We start from the raw sequence: 20,489 nt of genomic DNA, 5'->3' as shown, positions 1-20,489 counted from the left end.
CCTGGGTTCGACCCCTGGTCAGGGAACTAGATCCCACATGCTGCAACTAAGACATCACATGCCACACGTAAACATCCCTCATGCCTCAACTAAAACCCGGCACAGCCAAATAAATAAATATTTTTTTTAAATACATCATTCAAAAAATATGGAGAGACTTCCCTGGTGGCGCAGTGGTTAAGAGTCCGCCTGCCTATGCAGGGGACACGGGCGCGAGCCCTGGTCCAGGAAGATCCCACATGCCGTGGAACAACTAAGCCCGTGCACCACAACTACTGAGGCTGCGCTCTAGAGCCCATGAGCCACAACTGCTGAGCCCACATGCCACAACTACTGAAGCCCGTGCACCTAGAGCCTGTGCTCCATGACAAGAGATGCCACCACAATGAGAAGCTGACACCACAATGAAGAGTATCCCCCGCTCGCCACAACTAGAGGAAGCCCGCGCGCAGCAACAAGGACCCAACGTAGCCATAAATAAAGAAATAAATAAATTTATTTTTTAAAAAATAGAATATGATAGAAGTGAATGCTGGGCCAATTTCTGAGTCCAGCCCTTAAGAAATGGGCAGCCTCCCCTCAAAAAGCTAAACGTCGAATTATCATAGGACCCAGCAATTCCACTCTTAGGCATATACCCAAAGAATTGAAAGCAGAGACTCAAACAGATATTTGTATGCCAATCATCACGGCAACATTATTCACAATAGCCAAATGTCAAACAACCAAATCCATCCATCAGGTGACGAATGGATAAATAAACTGTGGCAAATCAATACAATGGAATAATATTCACCCACAAAACAGGATGAAGCACTGATGCATGCCACAATTTGGATGAACCTTGAAAATATTATGCTAAGTGAACGAACCCAGATACAAAAGGTGATGAAAAAGAAGTAGGTAGTGGTGATGGTTGCATGACACTGTGAATGTACTTAATGCCACTGAATTGTTCACTTAAAACTGGTTAAAATGGTGGATTGTATATTATACATTTTACCACAATTTTTAAAAAATTAATAATGTAATACATCCAAAATGACTGAACTGTACACTTTACAGCATTTCTTTTTTTTTTTTTTTGAGGTACGCGGGCCTCTCACTGTCGTGGCCTCTACCATTGCAGAGCACAGGCTCCGGACGCACAAGCTCAGCGGCCATGGCTCACGCGCCCAGCCGCTCCGCTGCATGTGGGATATTCCTGGACCGGGGCACGAACCTGCGTCCCCTGCATCGGCAGGCAGACTCTCAACCACTGCGCCACCAGGGAAGCCCAAATTGTACACTTCAAACGACTGAATTGCATGGTCTGCGAATATCTCAGTGAAGATGTTTTTAAAAAAAGGAAGTGGTCATCTTCCACTTTCTGTTGGGACACTTGCTCTTAACCCCAGCCTCCATACTAGCACAAGACAAAGCACCTTATGGAGACGTCCACGTGGAGAGGAACCAAAGCTTCTGATCCTCAGCCCGGCCAACAGCCCCAGCCAACAGCCAGCACCATCTTGCTGGCCACGTGAGTGAGCCGTCTTGGAAGGAGACCCTCTGGCAGACAGTCAAGTCACCCCAGAGGGAGGAGAGAGAAGCCATTTTTGCCAAGCCGTGCCCAAAGTGCTGATCTGTAAGAAAAATAATTGTTTGCTGCGAATTCCCTGGTGGTCCAGTGGTTAGGACTTGGCCGCTTTCACTGCTTGGGCCCCAGTTCCCCTGGTTGGGGAACTAAGAACCAGAAAGCCCTGCAGCGCAAGTTTGCTGATCATTTGCTACAGAGCATTAGATAACCCGAATATCCTCCCCACCCAATTCTCTCTTCTCCTATTCTCTCCGTTCTTGCCCAACCCCAATTCTCTTTCTCTCCCTGACTTTAGTTCCTTTCTCTGCTGAAAGTGGCAGAAAAATAAACAGAAACTTTGAGAAGTGCTGTCAAGGAAAAGAAGGAGCTTTGACAGTGTCTGGCTTAGTGTAGGAGTCAGGAAATAATATTGTGAGAATGTGAACTCACTCTCCATTTTTCTGAATTTAGTCTATCTGATAGGTTTATTCCTTTACATTTCCCTGAGGATGTCCTCAATGCCCAGCCCTGTACTAGGCAATATATAACCTCTAGGGGGAGTATTTTGTACTGTGGTTTCAGGGAACATCTCTCAGAGGAAGTAATGACCAAACAGACTCTGGAGGAATGAAAAGAAGTCAGGTGACTGTGCCATGGTGACCCCAGGGGACAAAGGGATCATTGAGAAACCAGATCATGAATTTTTTAAAAACTGAGATATAATTGACATATAACATTGTATTAGTTTTGTGTATGGTCTTTTTATTTTATTTTTTCATAAATTTATTTATGTATTTATTTATTTTTGGCTGCGTTGTGTCTTGCTGCACATGGGCTTTCTCTAGTTGCAGCGAGCAGGGGCTACTGTTCGTTGAGGTGTGTGGGCTTCTCACTGTGGCTTCTCCTCTTGTTGCGGAGCACAGGCTCTAGGCGCGCGGGCTTCAGTAGTTGTGGCACAGGGGCTCAGTAGTTGTGGCTCGCGGGCTCTAGAGCGCAGGCTCAGTAGTTGTGGCGCACGGGCTTAGTAGCCCCATGGCATGTGAGATCTTCCCGGACCAGGGCTCGAACCCATGTCCCCTGCGCTGGCAGGCGGATTCTTAACCACTGCACCACTAGGGAAATCTCTTTATTTTTTTTTAAGCCTGGAAATCTATTTGATAATTGCAATATGTGATCATTGTACTTTGAGGCAAACAGAGAATGTAAAAAATTCAGGATCCTAGGGAATTCCCTGGTGGTCCAGTGGTTAGGACTCTGTGCTTTCACTGCAGAGGGCCCAGGTTCAATCCCTGGTTGGGAAACTAAGATTCTGCAAGCCACTGGCTCAGCAAAAAAATAAAATACAATAAAATTCAGGATCCTGAGCACTAAAGATGCAAGTCAACTCTTCCAGAATGAGCACTGCTTTGCTTAGAATAATTTGAGGCTGTCTTTGAAATGAGCAAGTTTGGGAAGCACATGCCTCTTCAGATTTGTCATGTTTCTTCCAAATATTGCTGGGCCCCCTAGGAAAGGCCCTTTCCTAACTGCCTTCCTGACCCCCAATTCAGCCTCCAATCATGACCTTACCCCTTATCTTACTCTAGAGGATGAGATGCAGGTGCAGATGGTTTGAAGTTCAGGGACAGAATGAGAAGAGCCATTTGATAATTTTAATTTTATTTTATTCTGTCAAAAATTTTTATATTTGGGACTTCTAATAGCCCTTTTTTGTCCTATGAGTTATAGTATACTGTATCTTCATAATTAGTTATGGTTTATGATATTGACTTATATAACTGATATGTTTGTATCATTATAGTTAATTTTTAATTCTAATGAAGGGAAAAAGTGACACCAATAAATCAAAGATGAAGTTAACCAGGCTTCCCTGGTGGCGCAGTGGTTGAGAGTCCGCCTGCCTATGCAGGGGACACGGGTTCATGCCCCGGTCCAGGAAGATCCCACATGCCGCGGAGCGGCTGGGCCCGTGAGCCATGGCCGCTGAGCCTGCGCGCCCGGAGCCTGTGCTCCTCAACGGGAGAGGCCACAACAGTGAGAGGCCCGCGTACCGCAAAAAAAAAAAAAAAAAAAAGATGAAGTTAACCAATTAAAAAAACTTGGATCTTCAAGCTTAAAAAAAAAAAAAAAAAAGATCTTCAAGCTTACACAAAGTAGTCCAGGGCTTCCCTGGTGGCACAGTGGTTAAGAATCCACCTGCCAACACAGGGGACACGGGTTTGAGACCTGGTCCGAGAAGATCCCACATGCCGCAGAGCAACTAAGCCCCCGCGCGCCACAACTACTGAGCCTGCGCTCTAGAGCCTGCGAGCCACAACTACTGAAGCCCACATGCCTAGAGCCCATGCTCCGCAACAAGAGAAGCCACCGCAATGAGAAGCCCACGCACTGCAATGAAGACGAGCCCCTGCTCGCCACAACTAGAGAAAGCCCATGCACAGCAACGAAGACCCAATGCAGCCAAAAACAAATAAAAATAAAATAAATTTATAAAAACAAGAAACAGTCCAATGAATATTTACATAACTTTATCTAGATTCATTAATTTTAAGTTTTGACACATTTATTCTCTCTCTCACACACACACACACATTATATATATATAATTTTTATTTTGCTAAACTATTTTAGAGTTAGTCATCCCAGGTCTTTAAATAAATGCAGGGAAAAGTTTTGAGAATTTTTTTTGAGAACTACAGATCTCACCAGGAAACTCTGGAAGGCCAGATTCTCTTAAACATTTCTGGTACATAAAAAGCCAAATATGCACAAATTCCTTAAACCAAAAGATTCATTCCTGGGACTTCCTTGGTGGCGCAGTGGTTAAGAATCCGTCTGCCAATGCAGGGGACACAGGTTTGAGCCCTGGTCCGGGAAGATCCCATGTGCCACGGGGCAGCTAAGCCCATGTGCCACAACTACTGAGCCTGTGCTCTAGAGCCCATGAGCCACAACTACTGAGCCTGTGTGCTGCAACTACTGAGCCCGCATGCCTTGAGCCCATGCTCCGCAAAAAGAGAAGCCACCACAATGAGAAGCCGGCGTACTGCAACAAAGAGTAGCCCCTGCTCAGCCACAACTAGAGAAAGCCTGTGCACAGCAATGATGACCCAATGCAACCAAAAATAAATAAATAAATAAATTTTTAAAAATTCATTCCTGAGGTCTGGGTCACTTGAACATTTCTATATTTAACTCCAAATATTCCCCAGCGTTAAATGATGTCAACTAGGGAAAAAATTATGGCGACAAGGGGATTCACTAAGTTCTCTTTTTTTTTTAAATCAATATTTATTTATTTATTATTTTTGGCTGCGTCCGGTCTTAGTTGCGGCATGCAGGCTTCTTTCTAATTGTGGCACACAGGCTCCAGAGCGCATGGGCCCTGTGGTTGAGGCACACCGGCTCTCTAGTTGTGGCACGTGGGCTCAGTAGTTGCGGTGCACGGGCTTAGCTGCTCCGTGGCATGTGAGATCTTAGTTTCCCAAGCAGGGGTGGAACTGGCATCCCCTAGATTACCAGGGAAGTCCCTCACTAAGTTGTCTTGATCATCACTGTGGCTGATGGCATTTTGCAAAGATGGGTACAATAATATCTCTCATCCTACATACTCTTCTCGCAACATCCCTTTGACACTACTTCCATTGAAGGGGTGGGAGGTCTATGTTTCCTTCCTTGAAACTGGACTGGATTTGGCGACTGTTTGACCAATAGAATGTGGCAAAAGGGACACTGCTTAACTTCTGAGCTAAGTCAGGAAAGAGCAGGCCACTTCCACCCTGTTCATGGGCTTACATACATATATATTTTTTTCAGATTCTTTTCCCTTATAAGTTATTATAAAATATTGAGTATAGTTCCTGTGCTATACAGTAGGTCCTTGTTGGTTATCTGGCTATGAGTTTATAATTGTTGAATTTGGATGATGGGTACATGAGGGTTCATTTTACTCTTCCCTTTATTTTTGTGTATCTTTGAATTTTTCCATAATAAAAAGGTTTTTTTTTTTAACTTTTTTTAAAGTTCTGAATCTAAAGCTATCGAACTATGCCGTGCTACTATTTCCAATCACAGGATCAAATGATCCAATGACAGGATCAAATAATCTCTGTGCAGGAAAGACTTTTAGAAGTCATGGAATGACTGGGCAGCAGAGGGCTATATCAAGTATCTTTTGGATAAGACTTTGGAAATAAACACTTTTGCTGAGTTGCCTTATATTATTAAAGAGAAATGTAAATGGATCATAGAAAGGAAAATAAAGGAGTCAATCTCTTTTGAAGAGTGAAAACAGATCCTTAGCGTTGAATGATTTATTTGTTAATATGTTGACCTTGAAATTGACCTTAATTTCCATGGCATGTACTCATTTGCATTTGGTTAGGGAGTGATCTGAGCCTTCACCTGTGAGTATTTAGTAACTCTTGTCAAATGATCACTTTGTTAAAAAGAACCCTGAAAAGTAAAGCTAACTGCTCTATAAATTATTTTCTCTGCACTGCTAGACTCATTCAACATCTAAAAGTGTCCCCTTTCCCTCTTTCCCCTTATACATTTCTAAAGCTTATAGAGAAATTTCAATGTAATGATATATTCTCAAATTTATATATTTTTAAACTTTTTTTTACAGAAGTGAAATTCACATAACATAAAATTAGCCATTTTATTTTATTTTTTGGCTGCGTCACATCATGCAGGATCTTATTTTCCTAACCAGGGATCGAACCCGTGCCCCTTGCAGTGGAAGCCCAGAGCCTTAACCACTGGACTACGAGGGAAGTCCCTAAAATTAACCATTTGAAAGTGACCAGTTCAGTGGCATTTAGTGCAGCCACCATTGGCAACCACCATCTCTATCAAGTTCCAAAACATTTTTATTACCCCAAACATAGTGGTATACATTTTGTAAATTTCCAGGAGTCTACCATGACTTTGCTATGCACACAATTCCAAAAGAACTGGAAAAGTTCAGCATGACAGCTTAATATACCTTAGTGTAAACTGTTCTTTCCATTATTTATGAACTATCGTTAACTGCGTTCATTAGGTAATCATTCATTACCAACGTAATGTCGCAGGACATCCTATCATCCCCACTCCCTATCCTCTAGTGCCGGTAGGTAACAACCTCCTCATTATTGTGATGTCCCAAAAGTTCACGCAAATTTCCAAAACATCCCCAAGGGAGCAATATTGTCCCCCTGAGAATCAGTTGACGACCAAAAATAATTTCCCTCCATAATTTTCAAAATGTCCTCTAGGGGGCGACATCATCACCTTAAGAATTAGGTAGACCAAGGATCATCTAAACTGGACCTCTTTACCTCTGACCTCCCCAATAAATCCAAGGTTGGATTAGCAAGAAAGAGGTGGAAATAGCTATCGGGTTGGCAATCAGTAGGATCCAACACACCGTAATGTCTCTCTTTGGCCAATGGTCTCCTTTTTTCCCCAGGGTTTCCAGAGGTTGGAGCCAGCTGCTGGTGCTGGTTCTACGCCGTGTGATGTGTCTTCTCTCTAAAGGACTGCTCATCCGTGGCGCAAAGAACCCATCCTAGAGCCACCCCAGGAACTAGAAAAAACAAATCTTTTGCCAGAATTATGATGTTCCAAGAGTACGATGAAACGTGTGCCGTGGAGGCATTGGTTAGACTTATGGGCATTACAGAAGGTTCTGTCTCAGAAAAATACAGGAACCTGCCTGCTCAAAGATGTTTTGGAGATCCAAAAGAAGAGGTATGTTGGAATGCAATATTTTTTCCAAAACAAAAGGCGAGTTGCTGAAACTTGTGTCTCCCCCGCCCACGCACTACAAAAAAGCCAAAATGATTGGAGGCCCTCTTGGAGTTCTGGAGGCAATTTGCTTCATGGTTGGGAGACTTGCTCTCACTCATCAGCAAAGAAAACTCTAAAGCTTCTGGGTCCCATGCAAGAGGAGGTTCTCTAGCTGGTCCAAGATATAGTGTATCGGAGAGGGGAAATTTCTCTTTTCACCCCTCTTGAGTTCTTGTGGCTGGATTAGTAATAAAATTGACACAAGACAGATTAACAGGAGAAAAAGAGACACATTTTAATCCTTGCCCATGGAGGTCTCATAGAAATGGAACCTAAGAAGTGGCCAAAACAGGCAACTTCTAGACAAAAATTGTTTCTTTCAGACAAAGAAATAATAAATTGGAGAGTAATTGACAAAACAAAGAAACTTAGGTTTGGGTGCTTCATTACTAAGGAATTTAAGCAAAGTTTGGGCTTGGGTAGTAAATTGGTAAAGAAGTAACTGTTTATATTGTTTATATAGCCTTCTTGGCCCTGAATTCCCTGTCTCTGGTGATAAGGGAGTCTTTCTACCTCTCAGTACAGGGAAGACACCTTTCACATGGGAGATATATTTCCTGTTTTCAGGGAGACAGAGAGGAAGGTCAAAGTGTCCCTCTTGTATCAGTCATTTTTTCAGTAACTTTCATTCGAAATTATCAATATGCCGTTGAGGTATATTTTGGGATGGCCTGCCCTAGGTCCCTACAAGTGCAGAGGACTCTGCCATTTGGGTCTTATAATGCAGTGATCCAGGGGCTCTCAAAAGTGGTGACTACACTACAGTTTGTATGGTTTACTATTGATGTGCATTTAGGAAGTTTCCAGTTAGGGGTTCTTTCGAATAGTGCTGCTGTGAGCATTCTTGTTTGTACCTTTTAAAAAAAATTTTTTTTAATTGAAGTATAGTTGATTTACAATGTTGTGTTAATTTCTGCTGGACAGCAAAGTGACTGTTTTATATATATGTTCTTTTTTTTAAATCTTTATTTATTTATTTTAGTTTTGGCTGCGTTGGGTCTTTGCTGCACACGCGCTTTCTTTAATTCCCGCGAACGGGGGCTACTCTTTGTGGCAGTGCATGGACCTCTCTATGCGGTGGCTTCTCTTATTGCGGAGCACCAGCTCTAGGCGCAAGGGCTTCAGTAGTTGTGGCACGCGGGCTCAGTAGCTGTGGCGCAGGGGCTTAGTTGCTCCGCAGCATGTGGGATCTTCCCAGACCAGGCCTCGAACCCATGTGCCCTGCCTTGGCAAGCGAACTCTTAACCACTGCGCCACCAGGGAAGCCCTATATATTCTTTTTATATTCTCAGTTTTACATGTTTTTCATTATGGTTTATCGCACTGAATATAGTTCCCTGTGCTATACTGTAGGACCTTATTGTCCATCCATTCTATATGTAATAGTTTGCATCTACTAACCCTAATCTTGTTTGTACCTTCTGTATGCACTTGTTGGATATATACTTTGGGGTTTGTCAACGAAAAAAATTAATCAGTTGATCTAGGAAAGAAATGGAAAATTTTATTTGAGCCAAATGGAAGATTATAACCTGGGAACAGCCTCTCAGAAAGCTCTGAGAACCGTTCCACCCATTACAGGTCAAAGCACAGTTATATAGGTTTTTGAGACAGAAGGCTGTACATTAAATGACATAGATAGTTTGCACAATCCAGATCTGTGAGTACAAAGTGATGGGTCCTGTGTCCCCTTACAAGATCCAGAAGGAATGTTATCTTTTAAGGAGTTGTCTTGTTGATGCCTGGAGAATGTTTCTCTTTATGGTAGAGCAGGTATTTCTGCCAATGGGGGAGGCTTGGTCGATGCCTAATGCAGATACACAGTGCGCTGCAGAGGGGAGAGAGGAGGCCAAAGGGCAGAGAAAAAATTTTTATGTTTAAACTTTTCTTATCTTGCCATAAAACATGAATTTTATTTCACAGGTTGGAATTGCTCTATCTTGGTGTAGGTGTACGTTCAGCTGTAGTTGATAACTGCCAGGCTATTTTTCAAAGTGGCTCTAAGGGAACTCCTGTGTTTCTCCATTACTAGAATACTTCTGTATTTTGGTCACCAAATGAGTGGAGGTTTTCCCACACCAAGCAATTCTCCAACTGGCATGGGGTCCTACACTTCAATTCAGTTCTGACACTAGCTGGAGTTAGCATGAGATCCTGCAAGTTAAGGGCTTGCTGCAGGAAGGGGGACCCCTTCCAGGGCCCGAGAGAGGGCTCTTGTCTAACACTTGGAAATGAATTGTCCGAGGAGACACACGTGCTGACAAAAGCAAAAAACTTTATTGGGAAGGGGCACCTGGGTGGAGAGCAGCAGGGTAAGGGAACCCGGCAGAACTGCTCTGTCACATGGTTCGCAGTCTCAAGTTTTACAGTGACGGGGTTAGTTTCCGGTTGTCTCTGGCCAATTATTCTGACTTAGGATCCTTCCTGGAGGCGCACGTATCTCTCAACCAAGATGGATTCCAGCGTGAGGCTTTCTGGGAGGTTGGCAGGACATATCATCTCCTCCCTCCTCCTTTTGGCCCCTCCTGAATTCTTCTGGGTTAGTTTTACAAGACATACTGTGGGCTGGCGTGTCCTCCCTCCTTTGGGCCCCTCCCGCATTCTCCCAGTTCTTTTTCGGTGGCAGCACCCTGAGCCTTACTGGGACCACTTGCTGCGAAACAGCTCATGCAAGAGGTTATCATCATGTCTAGCCAAGGCGGGCGGTTTCGGTCCACGATTCCCTAACAGGCTCAGTTCCAGGAGATGGCCCACCTGCAACTTCAAGTGAAGTTGGCAAGTACCTACAGATTGCAGGTTCCCACAATCCCTTCTTCCAGTTCAATTAATTTGCTAGAGTGGCTCACAGAACTCAGGAAAGCAGTTTACTTAGAAGATTACCAGTTTATTACAAAGGATATGAAAGAATGCTAACAGAACAGGTAGATGAAGGGATGCATAGGGCAAGGTCCAGAAGGATCCGGAGCACAGAACACAGAAGCTTCGGGAATTCCCTGGTAGTCCAGTGGTTAGGACTCCACGCTTTCACTGCCCAGGGTGCGGGTTCAATCTTTAATCCCTGTTTGGGGAACTAAGATCCCTCAAGCCATGTGGAGAGGCCAACAAACAAACAAAAAACCCCACAACACAGAAGCTTCCTTCCCCTTGGAGTGTGGAGTGTACCACCTCCTTGGAACATGGATGTTTTCTTATTCACCAACCCAGAAGTTCTCCAAACCCCATAGCTCAGGGATTTTTAGGGAGGTGTCACTATATAGGCACGATTGATTAGATCATTGGCCATTGGTGATTGAGCTAATCTCCAGCCCTTCTCCTTTCTCCTAGGGGTTGGAGAGTAGGACTAAAAGTTGCAAACCTCTAATCTCCTGATTGGTTCCCCTGGCAACCAGCTTTGTGGCTTTCCAAAAGTCACCTCATTAACATAAACTCAGGTGTGGTTGAAAGGGGCTTGTATGAATAAGAAAAGGCACCTTTATCTATAGCTCTTATCACTTAGGAAAGTTCTAGGGCTTTAGGAGCTCAGTGCAAGGTACAGGGACAAAGACCAAATATGTATTTCTTAATATAAATCACAATACACATGGTTAGTCCAATTTATAGTCCTATCAGCAGTGTAGGAGAGTTCTGGTTGCTCCACATTAGCACCAATACCTGGTTTAGTCACACTGTGCAATACTACACAGAAATGAGAATGAATGAACTTCAACTATATGTCACAAATCTAATGTTGAGTAAAGGAAGCCAGATTCCAAAGAGCATAGGTTAGAAGTCAGAAGGGTTATTACCCTGGGAAGAGATAGTGACTAGATGGGGACAGGAGGAGGCTCTGGATTGGCTTATCATTTTCCCGTTTTCTTTTTGTTTGTTTGTTTGTTTTCTCCACCCTACCCCCTTTTAAAAAAATAATTTTCTGTTTCTTGATTTAGGTGCTGATTACATGGCATATTGACTTCATGTAAACCTATCAAGCTGTATAATGCTGAACTAAAACCAATAAAACACCGGGTTATTTTATCACCAAAATGGGTTGATCCAGGAACAGAAGAATTGCAATTCAGGTCTCACAATCTATGAGGAACTACAGGCAAGCCCAGAGAGCAAAGGAAGGGAGTCTGCTTTTATAAGGAAAAGGGGGGAGTTGGGAGGGGCTATTCTACATGAAAGTTCGTTGGAGGAAAGTAGGAGTTCAGGGGTGGCAATGACTTCTCATTGGCTGGGCTGTTGCTAAGTGAGGAGAAATTCTTCCTTTGGTATAGTAAAGCGGTTGCCCCTCCTGTTTGGGAGTGCAAGGTAGTTTCTTTCCGTGAGGTACACAATTGGCATCAAGGAGCAGGGCATGAGAGCTCCCCCTTCTGGCCTCTTGACTCCATCTTTTCTTTTGTTTTATAAATTTATTTATTTATTTATTTTTGGCTGCGTTGGGTCTTCGTTGCTGCCCTGGGCTTTCTCTAGTTGTGGCGAGCGGGGGCGCTGCTTTTCGTTGCGGTGCGCGGACTTCTCCTTGCGGCGACGTCTCTTGCTGCAGAGCACGGGCTCTAGGCACGTGGGCTTCAGTAGTTGTGGTACGCGAGCTTAGTAGTTGTGATGCATGGGCTTAGTTGCTCCGCGTCACGTGGGATCTTCCCGGACCAGGGCTCGAACCCATGTCCCCTGCATTGCAGGTGGATTCTTAACCACTGCGCCACCAGGGAAGTCCCTGACTCCATCTTAAGTGAGGTTTCTGTTTATTAATTTTCACAATACTCGTGATTATATTTTTTCTGTATGTATGCTAGTCTTCAATAAAGTAATAAAAACAAATAAAAATAAGGGTAGTCTGTGGGCCTCTGGTAAGCCTCAAGGAGAAATAAACCTTGGGGTTTTATAAAAAGCCATGATCTGTCTGGTGATTGATTCTTCCAGTACTAATAATCAGCTCTTGGCATATTCATGGGTTCTGTGAAGACCACTGACTGGCCACAGAATCCCAGGTGATGGTGCATTATCTGAGGCACCAAGAGATGAAGTGGGCAGGCCCAGCATCTAGTGGAAGTGTTATATTGGGGACTGAACCCAAGCTGGTCCTCAAGGCACAGGTAGTTCTGTGAAAAGTTCTCACACTTACCAGCCACTGGTGGCAGGTTGTTTACCTTGGATCCTTTCCAACTGGAAGGGTCATCAATTCCCCTTCATTGCAATAATGATTGTCATCACTGTTGGAAACTTTTTTTTTTGGCCTCTGCCCTATTTCTGCCAGCATCACCATCCCTGAACTTTACTATCTGTTTTCACAGTATAAATTTTTTTTTTTTTGCGGTACGCGGGCCTCTCACTGTTGTGGCCCCTCCCGCTGCGGAGCACAGGCTCAGCGGCCATGGCTTACGGGCCCAGCCACTCCGCGTCATGTGGGATCTTCCCGGACCGGGGCACGAACACGTGTCCCCCGCAACGGCAGGCGAACTCTCAACCACTGCGCCACCAGGGAAACCCCACAGTATAAATTTTTTAAAGTTAAAAACATCACCCTCACACAAAACCATGGTGAGCACATATCAAAGATGTTACCTAACTCATCAATGGGGGAACTAGCAGAAAAATAAAGCTGGTTCAAGGGAGGACATGAGATATGAATATGTACAGACAGTGGGGGAAAAAATGCCGGAATTAAGTTGGAAAGTTTGATACAAAACTGGTTAATGTCTTTCAGGGCTGTCTTTTCTGGCAGAAAAAAATCACTTTGAAACATGAGAATCTTCCATAACTTTACTGAGTCTGGACCCTAATCAACAATTAAATATTAAGTCCAAGTGTCATCTAGAATGTCAGAAGCTCTTGGTGGACAACGTTGTAGTTTGACACTGAAAAAGCATGGAGAAATCTTGCTCCCTGGGATTCGCTGACATTTTCATTTTCCTCATTACCTAAAAGGAAATGGCCCTCAAAAGCAGAAGGCCCTCTAGAATTGTGGCTTATTGAAGCTTCAGAAATGGTGCCAACTGGAGACCAGATCTTGAAAGGACAGGGTACCATCTTCCTAGACATGGTCTGTGGTCTCACCTAGTATTGTTTTGTCTATAACTAGAATACACGGGGTTCAGAAATCAAGGCATAGAAGGGGAATGGCACCTTTCACAATGACACATAATGACCCACTTCTGTGCTTTTCCTTTCCATTCTCACAATCCTGCTCTACTAGCTCTCCGTGTGTTAAAAAAAAACAAAAAAAAACCCTTTTTTGGACAATTTAGTTATGAGCATGTGCCAATGTTTTATTACAATGATGCATGCAAGGAAAAAAGGTCTCTTGTAGGCCAACTGAAACATTTTCTCTTGGTAAGGTCATTTTATAGAAGAGAATTGTTAAATAACCCTATTAGACTACAGATTAGATCCAGGAAGAAAAGATGATCCAGTTAAAGATAGCAGATTCTTGGCTGGCAGTCAGCTGACTGTTAACTGGGTGGGCCACTGATTTCCCAGAAGTTTCATTCCATCAAAATTCAATAGAAAATGGCTTAATCATTTCACTTTATCAGGAATGCCAATTTCTTCCCTGAAGGAGGTTGTAAATCACCCACACGAAGAGCTTGTGTCCCAGACCAGGTTTGGGACATTTTAAATTTTATAGTAAGATTAATATAGCGGGTGATCTGGCGCCTCTGTCTCCAGGATTTTGTCTGTTCCTGGAAACTAAGTCGTCCTTGCCTTGTTTCAGGGCCTGAAATAAGCTGTTTCTTTTGCCTGGAATTATCTCTTCTTCATGTCTCAGCTTAAACAACCCTGTCCCCCAGTATAATAGGAGCCCCCCTTACTCTTCAACTTAGAGTTTCTTTCCCCTGGGGCATGATTCAGTTTTTAAGCTCCAAAAAGAAACTATGTTCCATTCGCCCATTACAGGACTTGGCACTATACAAGGAGCTCACAAAAGCATCGAATGAAGATCCTCTCTTGTAAACAGGACTGAACAGAATTTTTGCTGGGGGCAAGAGCCAAGTACCTAGACACCGCGAGGTTCAGTCTGCACCGATTAAACGGGCAGCTTGGACTTCCCTGGTGGCACCGTGGTTAAGAACCTGCTTGCTGATGCAGGGGACACGGGTTCGAACACTGGTGCGGGAAGATCTCACACGCCGCGGAGCAACTAGGCCCGTGCGCCACAACTACTGAGCCCGCGTGCTGCAACTACTGAAGCCGGCGCGCCTAAAGCCCGCGCTCCGCAGCAAGAGAAGCCAGCGCAATGATAAGCCCGCGCACCACAACGAAGAGTAGCCCCGCTCGCCGCAACTAGAGAAAGCCCGCGTGCAGCAACGAAAACCCAAAGCAGCCAATAAAAAAATAAAATAATTCTCACTTTAAAATTTAAAAATGGGCAGCCAATAGTAGCTCCCCTTAGTACAGTTGTGAGGATCAAAAGATTTTACGTTTTTATACTCGAACCCGGTTAGTGCTCCCATGTCCGGCATTTAAGATCTTCCACCTACTAAGCAAGCTCTAGGTTCTTAACTCCCCCAAAGCACTACCAAGGACCGCCCTCCCCGCCCACCCGCACCGCCCAAGGATAACATCATCAACCCAGGTCTCTAATGATGTCATCTCCGGGCCTGTTCTGCTTCATCCTCCGGAAACCTACAACTCCAGGCACCCGGTCTCCAGCCTTCGGTTATTTTTTTCTCTCCATAGCCCGAATTCCTTCTTTCCCATTCTCCCACCTAAAACTTTCGACTCTTCCCGCCTTCCCTCAAGGTAGCAATTTTCGGTTCTCCCCGCTTGCTCTCGAGCGAATTCCTCAAAGTCTTTTACTCTCTTAATTAATCGCTTCACTAGCCCCACACTTCAGCTCTTTCCATCTAAATCCTATTACCGCCGCCGGGCGTCAGTCGGCTGTTTCCGCCTCCTGTCACCCACCCTAGACACCGCCTTCGCTTCTTTTCGGATCACCTCAGTTCCTCGTTTTTTCCCAGTCCCGATTCGCTTCGGCTATTTCCGGCTCCCCGGGGCCTCCCATTCTTTCTCTAGCCCCACCCCCGTTAACAACTTCGGCTCTTTCCGCCTCTCGCGATCTTCAGCTCAGCGCCTTCCGGCTTTTTCCGCCTTGCCTCGGCCTCACTCTCTCCCTTCGGCTCTTTCCGCGGCCCTTCGGGAGAGCAGTCTGTGCCTCTCTCCTCCACGTGACGCCGCCTCCGCCTCCCAGTTCCCCCTCCCACCTCGCCCTTCCTCCCGCCTCAGCCTCTTGGCACGTCCGGGCCGGAGCCGCCATTTTGTATGAATTTCTGACTGCGGCGGGGGCCGGGAAGCCGGGGCACCAAGGGCCGGCAGACAGACAGTCGGCCTGTCTCTGCGGCCCGTTTCCTTTTCCTAAATTACTTTTTTTTTTTTTAATCGCCCTCGCTCGCTCTCCTCTTTTCCCTTTCCCCCTCGCTTGCTCCATTGCGCGCGGCCCGCGCTAATTACACCGAATTACCCACCAGTGTCCGTGTCCCCCGGGTCTCCCACTCCCGGGCCCGCAGCGGTGTGTGTGTGGGGGTGCTCTCGCCCCGATGAGGGCCCCGCGCCTGTGAGCGAGTGACCCCAGGGGTGGGCTGCGGAGAAAGCAGGCGGCGAGCGGCCCGCTGAGGCCTAGGCCGCGCGGCCTACGCGGAGGTCGGCGCAGAGGTGATTCCGACACTGAAAAAATATATACCCATTACTATCAGGAGCCCTCAGAGCTGAAGTGTGCCCCTCCCGCCACGCCCAAGCAGTCCTTTTTCGTGCATTAACATCCCCTCCCCCCCAAAGGAACTATGGAGGCCGCGCCCGGGACCCCCCCGCCGCCGCCATCAGAGTCGCTGCCGCCGCCATCGCCGCCACCGCCATCAACGCCTTCGCCTCCTCCGTGTTCCCCCGACGCCTGCCTGGCCACCCCGCACCTCCTCCACCACCGCCTCCCGCTCCCTGACGACAGGTCAGGCCCCCGGCCCGGCCGGGGCGGCGTCCCCGGGGGGAGGTTGAGGAGGAGGAGGAGGAAGGGGGGCGGCCGCCATATTGGGCCGGGCCGCGGAGGAGGAGGAGGAGGAGGAAGGGCGGGGTCGGTGGGTGTCTCTCGCTCGCTCGCTCTTTCTCACTTGCTTTCTCTCCCGGCCTCATGCGTTTCCCCCCCCTCGCGGCGCTCGCCCGCTCTCCCTCGCTCTCGCTCTGTCTTTTTTGGGCGCCATGCTGAGGGGAAGGTGAGGAGGCGCCCCCCGGACCCCCCGCGCCCGCCCTGGGGAGGGGGCGCTGGGGGCGGGGGGGCTTCGGAGGCCCACGGGGGTCCTGGCTGCCCGTGCTCCCGGAGCTGGCAGCCACGGGCCCGCCTGCCCGTCGCCTGGCTTCGGGGAAGGGAATGGGGGAGGGGCCCCCGGACCCTTTTGGGGGGGATCTCGAGCAACAGCCCCGCTCTTAGGGGTTTGGAGTCGGGGGGTGGCTCCCAGAACCCGGCAGTATCCTTTCTCCTGGGGGAGGTGTGCCCTGCCCTACTTGGAGAGGTACCCTAGCTTTTGTAGGAGGCAGGAAGTGGGGGTTCGTTAATTTCTTTCTCCATCCTTACGGGGGGTCCTTTCGGTGGGGGCCTCGTGTACTTTTTTTTTGGCGGGAGGTGTTTCCTAGTTATTCTCTAGGGGGCAAAATTGGGAGGATCTCTCGCCCCTTTGGAAGCCCCTGCCTCTTTTTGGGGAGAAGACCCTTCCCCATTCTTTCCTTAAAGGGAGGGGTCCTCCTGATTTTCGTAGGTAGGTGATGCGTTTATTGGCGGGGGTCGGGGGGGAAGCTGGTGAGGTTTGGTTTCCCTGCCTTGGAGAGGAGAGGAAGTTGGTCCCCTCTTTCTCGTGGGGTTCCCTCCTTTTTCGGGCTAAAATGGGGCGCCATCCCTTCCGGGAGGAAAAAAACGAGGTTTCCTTGTGCTTTGGCAAGGGGTGAAAGGCAGCGCCCCCCTCCCCTTTATTAAGTGCGAAATGGGCTCGCCCCATGCCCTTCTCTGGAGGGTGATAAAGGGGCCAGCCCGGCGCGTTTCAGCGAGAGGTTGGGGCCCCATTTACCCTGCGTCAGCAGAAGGTTGGGGTGCAGGGTTCGCCCACTTTTTTGGTGGGGCAGGGGAAGAGGTGGCTAGAGAGTGGATTTGGAAATCGTAGAAGGGTTTCAGCCGGCAGGAAAGTGAGTCTTGGAGGGAGTGGGGGTGGGGAGGGGAAGAGAAGGCGCTGGACAGATGGCTGCCCCGTCGCAGCCCGGGGCTGGGGAGTCGCAGAGGACCCTCCCTTAGACAGGGGTCTTAGCTAGGGCTTCCCATGCCAGGCACCATGGCCCCTTCTCCCCACTCCCACCTCCCCTTTTCCCTTTCTCCTTCACAGACCATACTTTGCCTTTTAAAAGAAATGCCACCCACATTCAGAGACACAAGTGCAGCAGTTTGGTGAGCTTTTACAAATTTTTTTTTTTGTTTTGTTCTGTTTTGTTCTAATTAAATGTATCGTCCTGGGAATCGCAGCCCATCGCAGCCTGACTCCAGTTCAAGGAAATAAACAGATTAGCAAAGGTGTGTTCGCTAAGCCCACGTTGGGCTTCCGGGCCCCCTCTTGGGGGCAGGTGCATTACTCAAAGGTGCTTACACGCTTTATTCGACCTCTAAGGAGTTCTCTTATGTCAGAAGTGTATGTCTTACAATGGGTTGGGATGGTAAGTAGCCTCTTTTATTGAGTAATTCAATTATCTCCCTCTTTTTGTCCCTTTCCTGCCTGCCTTCCTCCTCGCCTTTAGACCAAAGTGATGCTTGAGAGCGTGAATTTATATGTTCAAATCAGGATTCTAACCCTGTTGAGCCCTTTTAGACTTGCACATCCTTTTCGATGTTTAATTTTTAAAATTTGATGTACACAGTTTTCTCAAAAAAGAAAGTGTATTACTGTAACATGACAAAAACCTGTAAAAGGCCCATATGTTTTCAAGCCCTTGGTATCCCTCTTGCCATTTCAGTCCATTGCTTTGTCTCCAGCCTTCATCTTTGAAGAAAGTGGATACTTCCAAGTCCATTTGTAGGAGACGAGATTACTGAATTTGGTTTATGATGCTTGCGTGCAAGTTAATGTTCTCCTTCCCCTCTGCCCCAGCCGCCCCAAAAAGATTGTGGTTCAAGTAGATCCAATTTTCTCATTTGACTCCGATGTCTCTTATGGTGATGGACGTTTAAATTAAGCAAGTCATTTGTAAAGTACTGTTTAAGCACCAAATCTGTAAAGTGTGTCAAGCCTCAGTTTCCTCTCCCCGTCTCCACTGTTCCTTTGTTCGAAAGCACATGCCTGACCGTGAAAAGTCGATGCAAACGTGTTACACGCCCAGCCATGGTGGAGAGAACACTTCCTCCGGCCCCCAGTCCCCCCTCTCCTACATGTACAAGGAAAAAACAGCAACAGAAATGACTTGCAGAACCAAACACTACTTCTGATGTGTTTTACAAGCATAAGTTCTTCCGTTAAAAGACAAAACACGTTGAAGTTCCATTTTCCCTCTTGCCCACTTTTGGTCCCTGACATACTTTGTTAGAGAAAACTTTTTAACACACAGCCCTCTTCCCCTCCCAAGATCCTGTTTCCTTTTTTCCATTCTTAGGAGAAAAAAAATTCACCTACATTTAGATGAGGAAACATGTAAACTGCAATTCAGTGGGCCACTTGTTTTGTTCTTCCTCTCGGTATGTTCACAACTTAACTGCTGTGAAGATCTTAGGTATGTAAAATCATTTGTGGGAGGAAGAAGTGTCCACACAGTCCAGTATTCCTGCAAAACAATGTCTGAAGCACAAACTGAACACACTATCCAGTGCGCAGGGTCAGCCGAAAATGAATTGCATTTATTTGAAGTTTCCCATCCTTTGTAAAATTTCTCCTCCAGGAGCCAAGTGCAGAAACTGGATGCTAACAGATGAACCTTCCAAGTGACAAGGGCTACTAAGTGTAGAAGGATGCTTTTTTAACTTTACTTTTAAAGTGAAATGTTAAGGAAATTGCATTTCTTTTATAAGTGAAAATTTTAGCAGTCATTAATGTTAAAATATTTCCTCAAGCACTTAAAAACGCTCAGGCATATCAACACAAGGGTTTATTGTTTTTTCCTTCTCAAAGGAGTCTCATCCATCAAATCCAAGAAGCCCCAGTAATTATGTCAAAGTATTTCAGTAGTCTTTGTTTTTGAAATGTGACAGTACTACCTTTTCCCCCTCAAACTGATGTACCAGTATTAGTTAAATTTCATATTAATGGATGTTGCAAAAAAAAAAAAAGGGTGTCACTCAGAATCCCTGATTTAACAGCAGCTCTTATACACTTGTAATCTTTAAAATTTTTATGTTCTCTGGGGAGAGCTTTAATCTGAAAGCAAATAAAAATCTCCCAGTAGAAAGAAAATTACTTGTGACCATGAAAACAGTTATTCTGGTCCTAAACCCCTTTATATTTTTTATTCCCCTCAAATTTGCTCTTCAAAAGAAAAAAAATGTGATTCCGCAAAAGGGCTTTCTAAATTCATCATCTGTCCTATCTCCCAGATAGGGTTTCGATTTGTTCTGAAGGTTTAAATTTTTGATTCTTAACAAGCCGGAGTTTTCTTAAAGTAGAGCTAGCTATTTTAGAAAACCACTAGTATGGCTTTGCCTCAGCCAGGAAGGCTGATCCCAAGGGAAAGTTGTTTTGCACCTGAAGAAATGAAGGCTTTCCCAGCTGTTGACGGGCAAGTTAGAGATGAATGGTTGCTTCTGAGTTTGTGATTTCCCCTCCAGTTGAATGTAGACAGTTTCATATCGGGCTGGTTCAGTTATTTGTTGTTGAATAATGCCTCTACCTCTGCTCCTTTCTCTTAGATCTTTTCCCTTCCCTGATGTGCGAAAAATGGATGTCTCAGGGTTGCCTTACTTGTTGTTCACTTCTGTTACATTTTTGTGGTTATCAGGTTCCTAGAACCATCTTGTTGTGTAGGCCAGATCCAGTTACGATAAATAACCTCTATGGCGAAAATCACTAATGAAACTATTTCCAAGCCTCTGTGGGTAGCTTCAGGTCCAACCATATTCCAGAGAACCTAATTTTGGTCCCCGCAGACGATATTTTCTAGTACCAGAGTG

The 20,489-nt window shown here is 46.0% G+C and overlaps 1 protein-coding gene and 2 long non-coding RNA genes across 12 annotated transcripts in view; 2 read left to right on the top strand and 1 right to left on the bottom strand.

Annotated features, from left to right (window-relative positions):
- The first annotated feature begins 828 nt into the window (after positions 1-828).
- On the top strand, positions 829-12,228 carry LOC117201788 (uncharacterized). The gene is made up of 3 exons (XR_004483892.2): positions 829-1,624; positions 7,011-7,291; positions 11,317-12,228. It is a non-coding gene; the product is annotated as an uncharacterized LOC117201788 (long non-coding RNA).
- LOC125962657 (uncharacterized) lies at positions 8,875-15,936 on the bottom strand. The gene is made up of 2 exons (XR_007474094.1): positions 15,835-15,936; positions 8,875-9,218 (listed from the first exon to the last, which is right to left on the bottom strand). It is a non-coding gene; the product is annotated as an uncharacterized LOC125962657 (long non-coding RNA).
- ZC3H4 (zinc finger CCCH-type containing 4) overlaps positions 15,617-20,489 on the top strand; it is a 43,363-nt gene continuing 38,490 nt past the window's right edge. For 3 of the 10 annotated variants that reach the window (XM_049702874.1, XM_049702867.1, XM_033430647.2), the window contains exon 1: positions 16,135-16,310. In XM_049702874.1, coding sequence (XP_049558831.1) covers positions 16,150-16,310 — 161 coding nt within the window. In that variant the 5' untranslated portion in view covers positions 16,135-16,149. The other 7 variants (XM_049702865.1, XM_049702870.1, XM_049702868.1 and 4 more) reach the window with 7 other exon arrangements.

Source organism: Orcinus orca, chromosome 20, assembly GCF_937001465.1.
Source record: "Orcinus orca chromosome 20, mOrcOrc1.1, whole genome shotgun sequence".
Taxonomy (NCBI): Eukaryota; Metazoa; Chordata; class Mammalia; order Artiodactyla; family Delphinidae; genus Orcinus; species Orcinus orca.
This window is presented reverse-complemented; position numbering and strand designations above follow the sequence as displayed.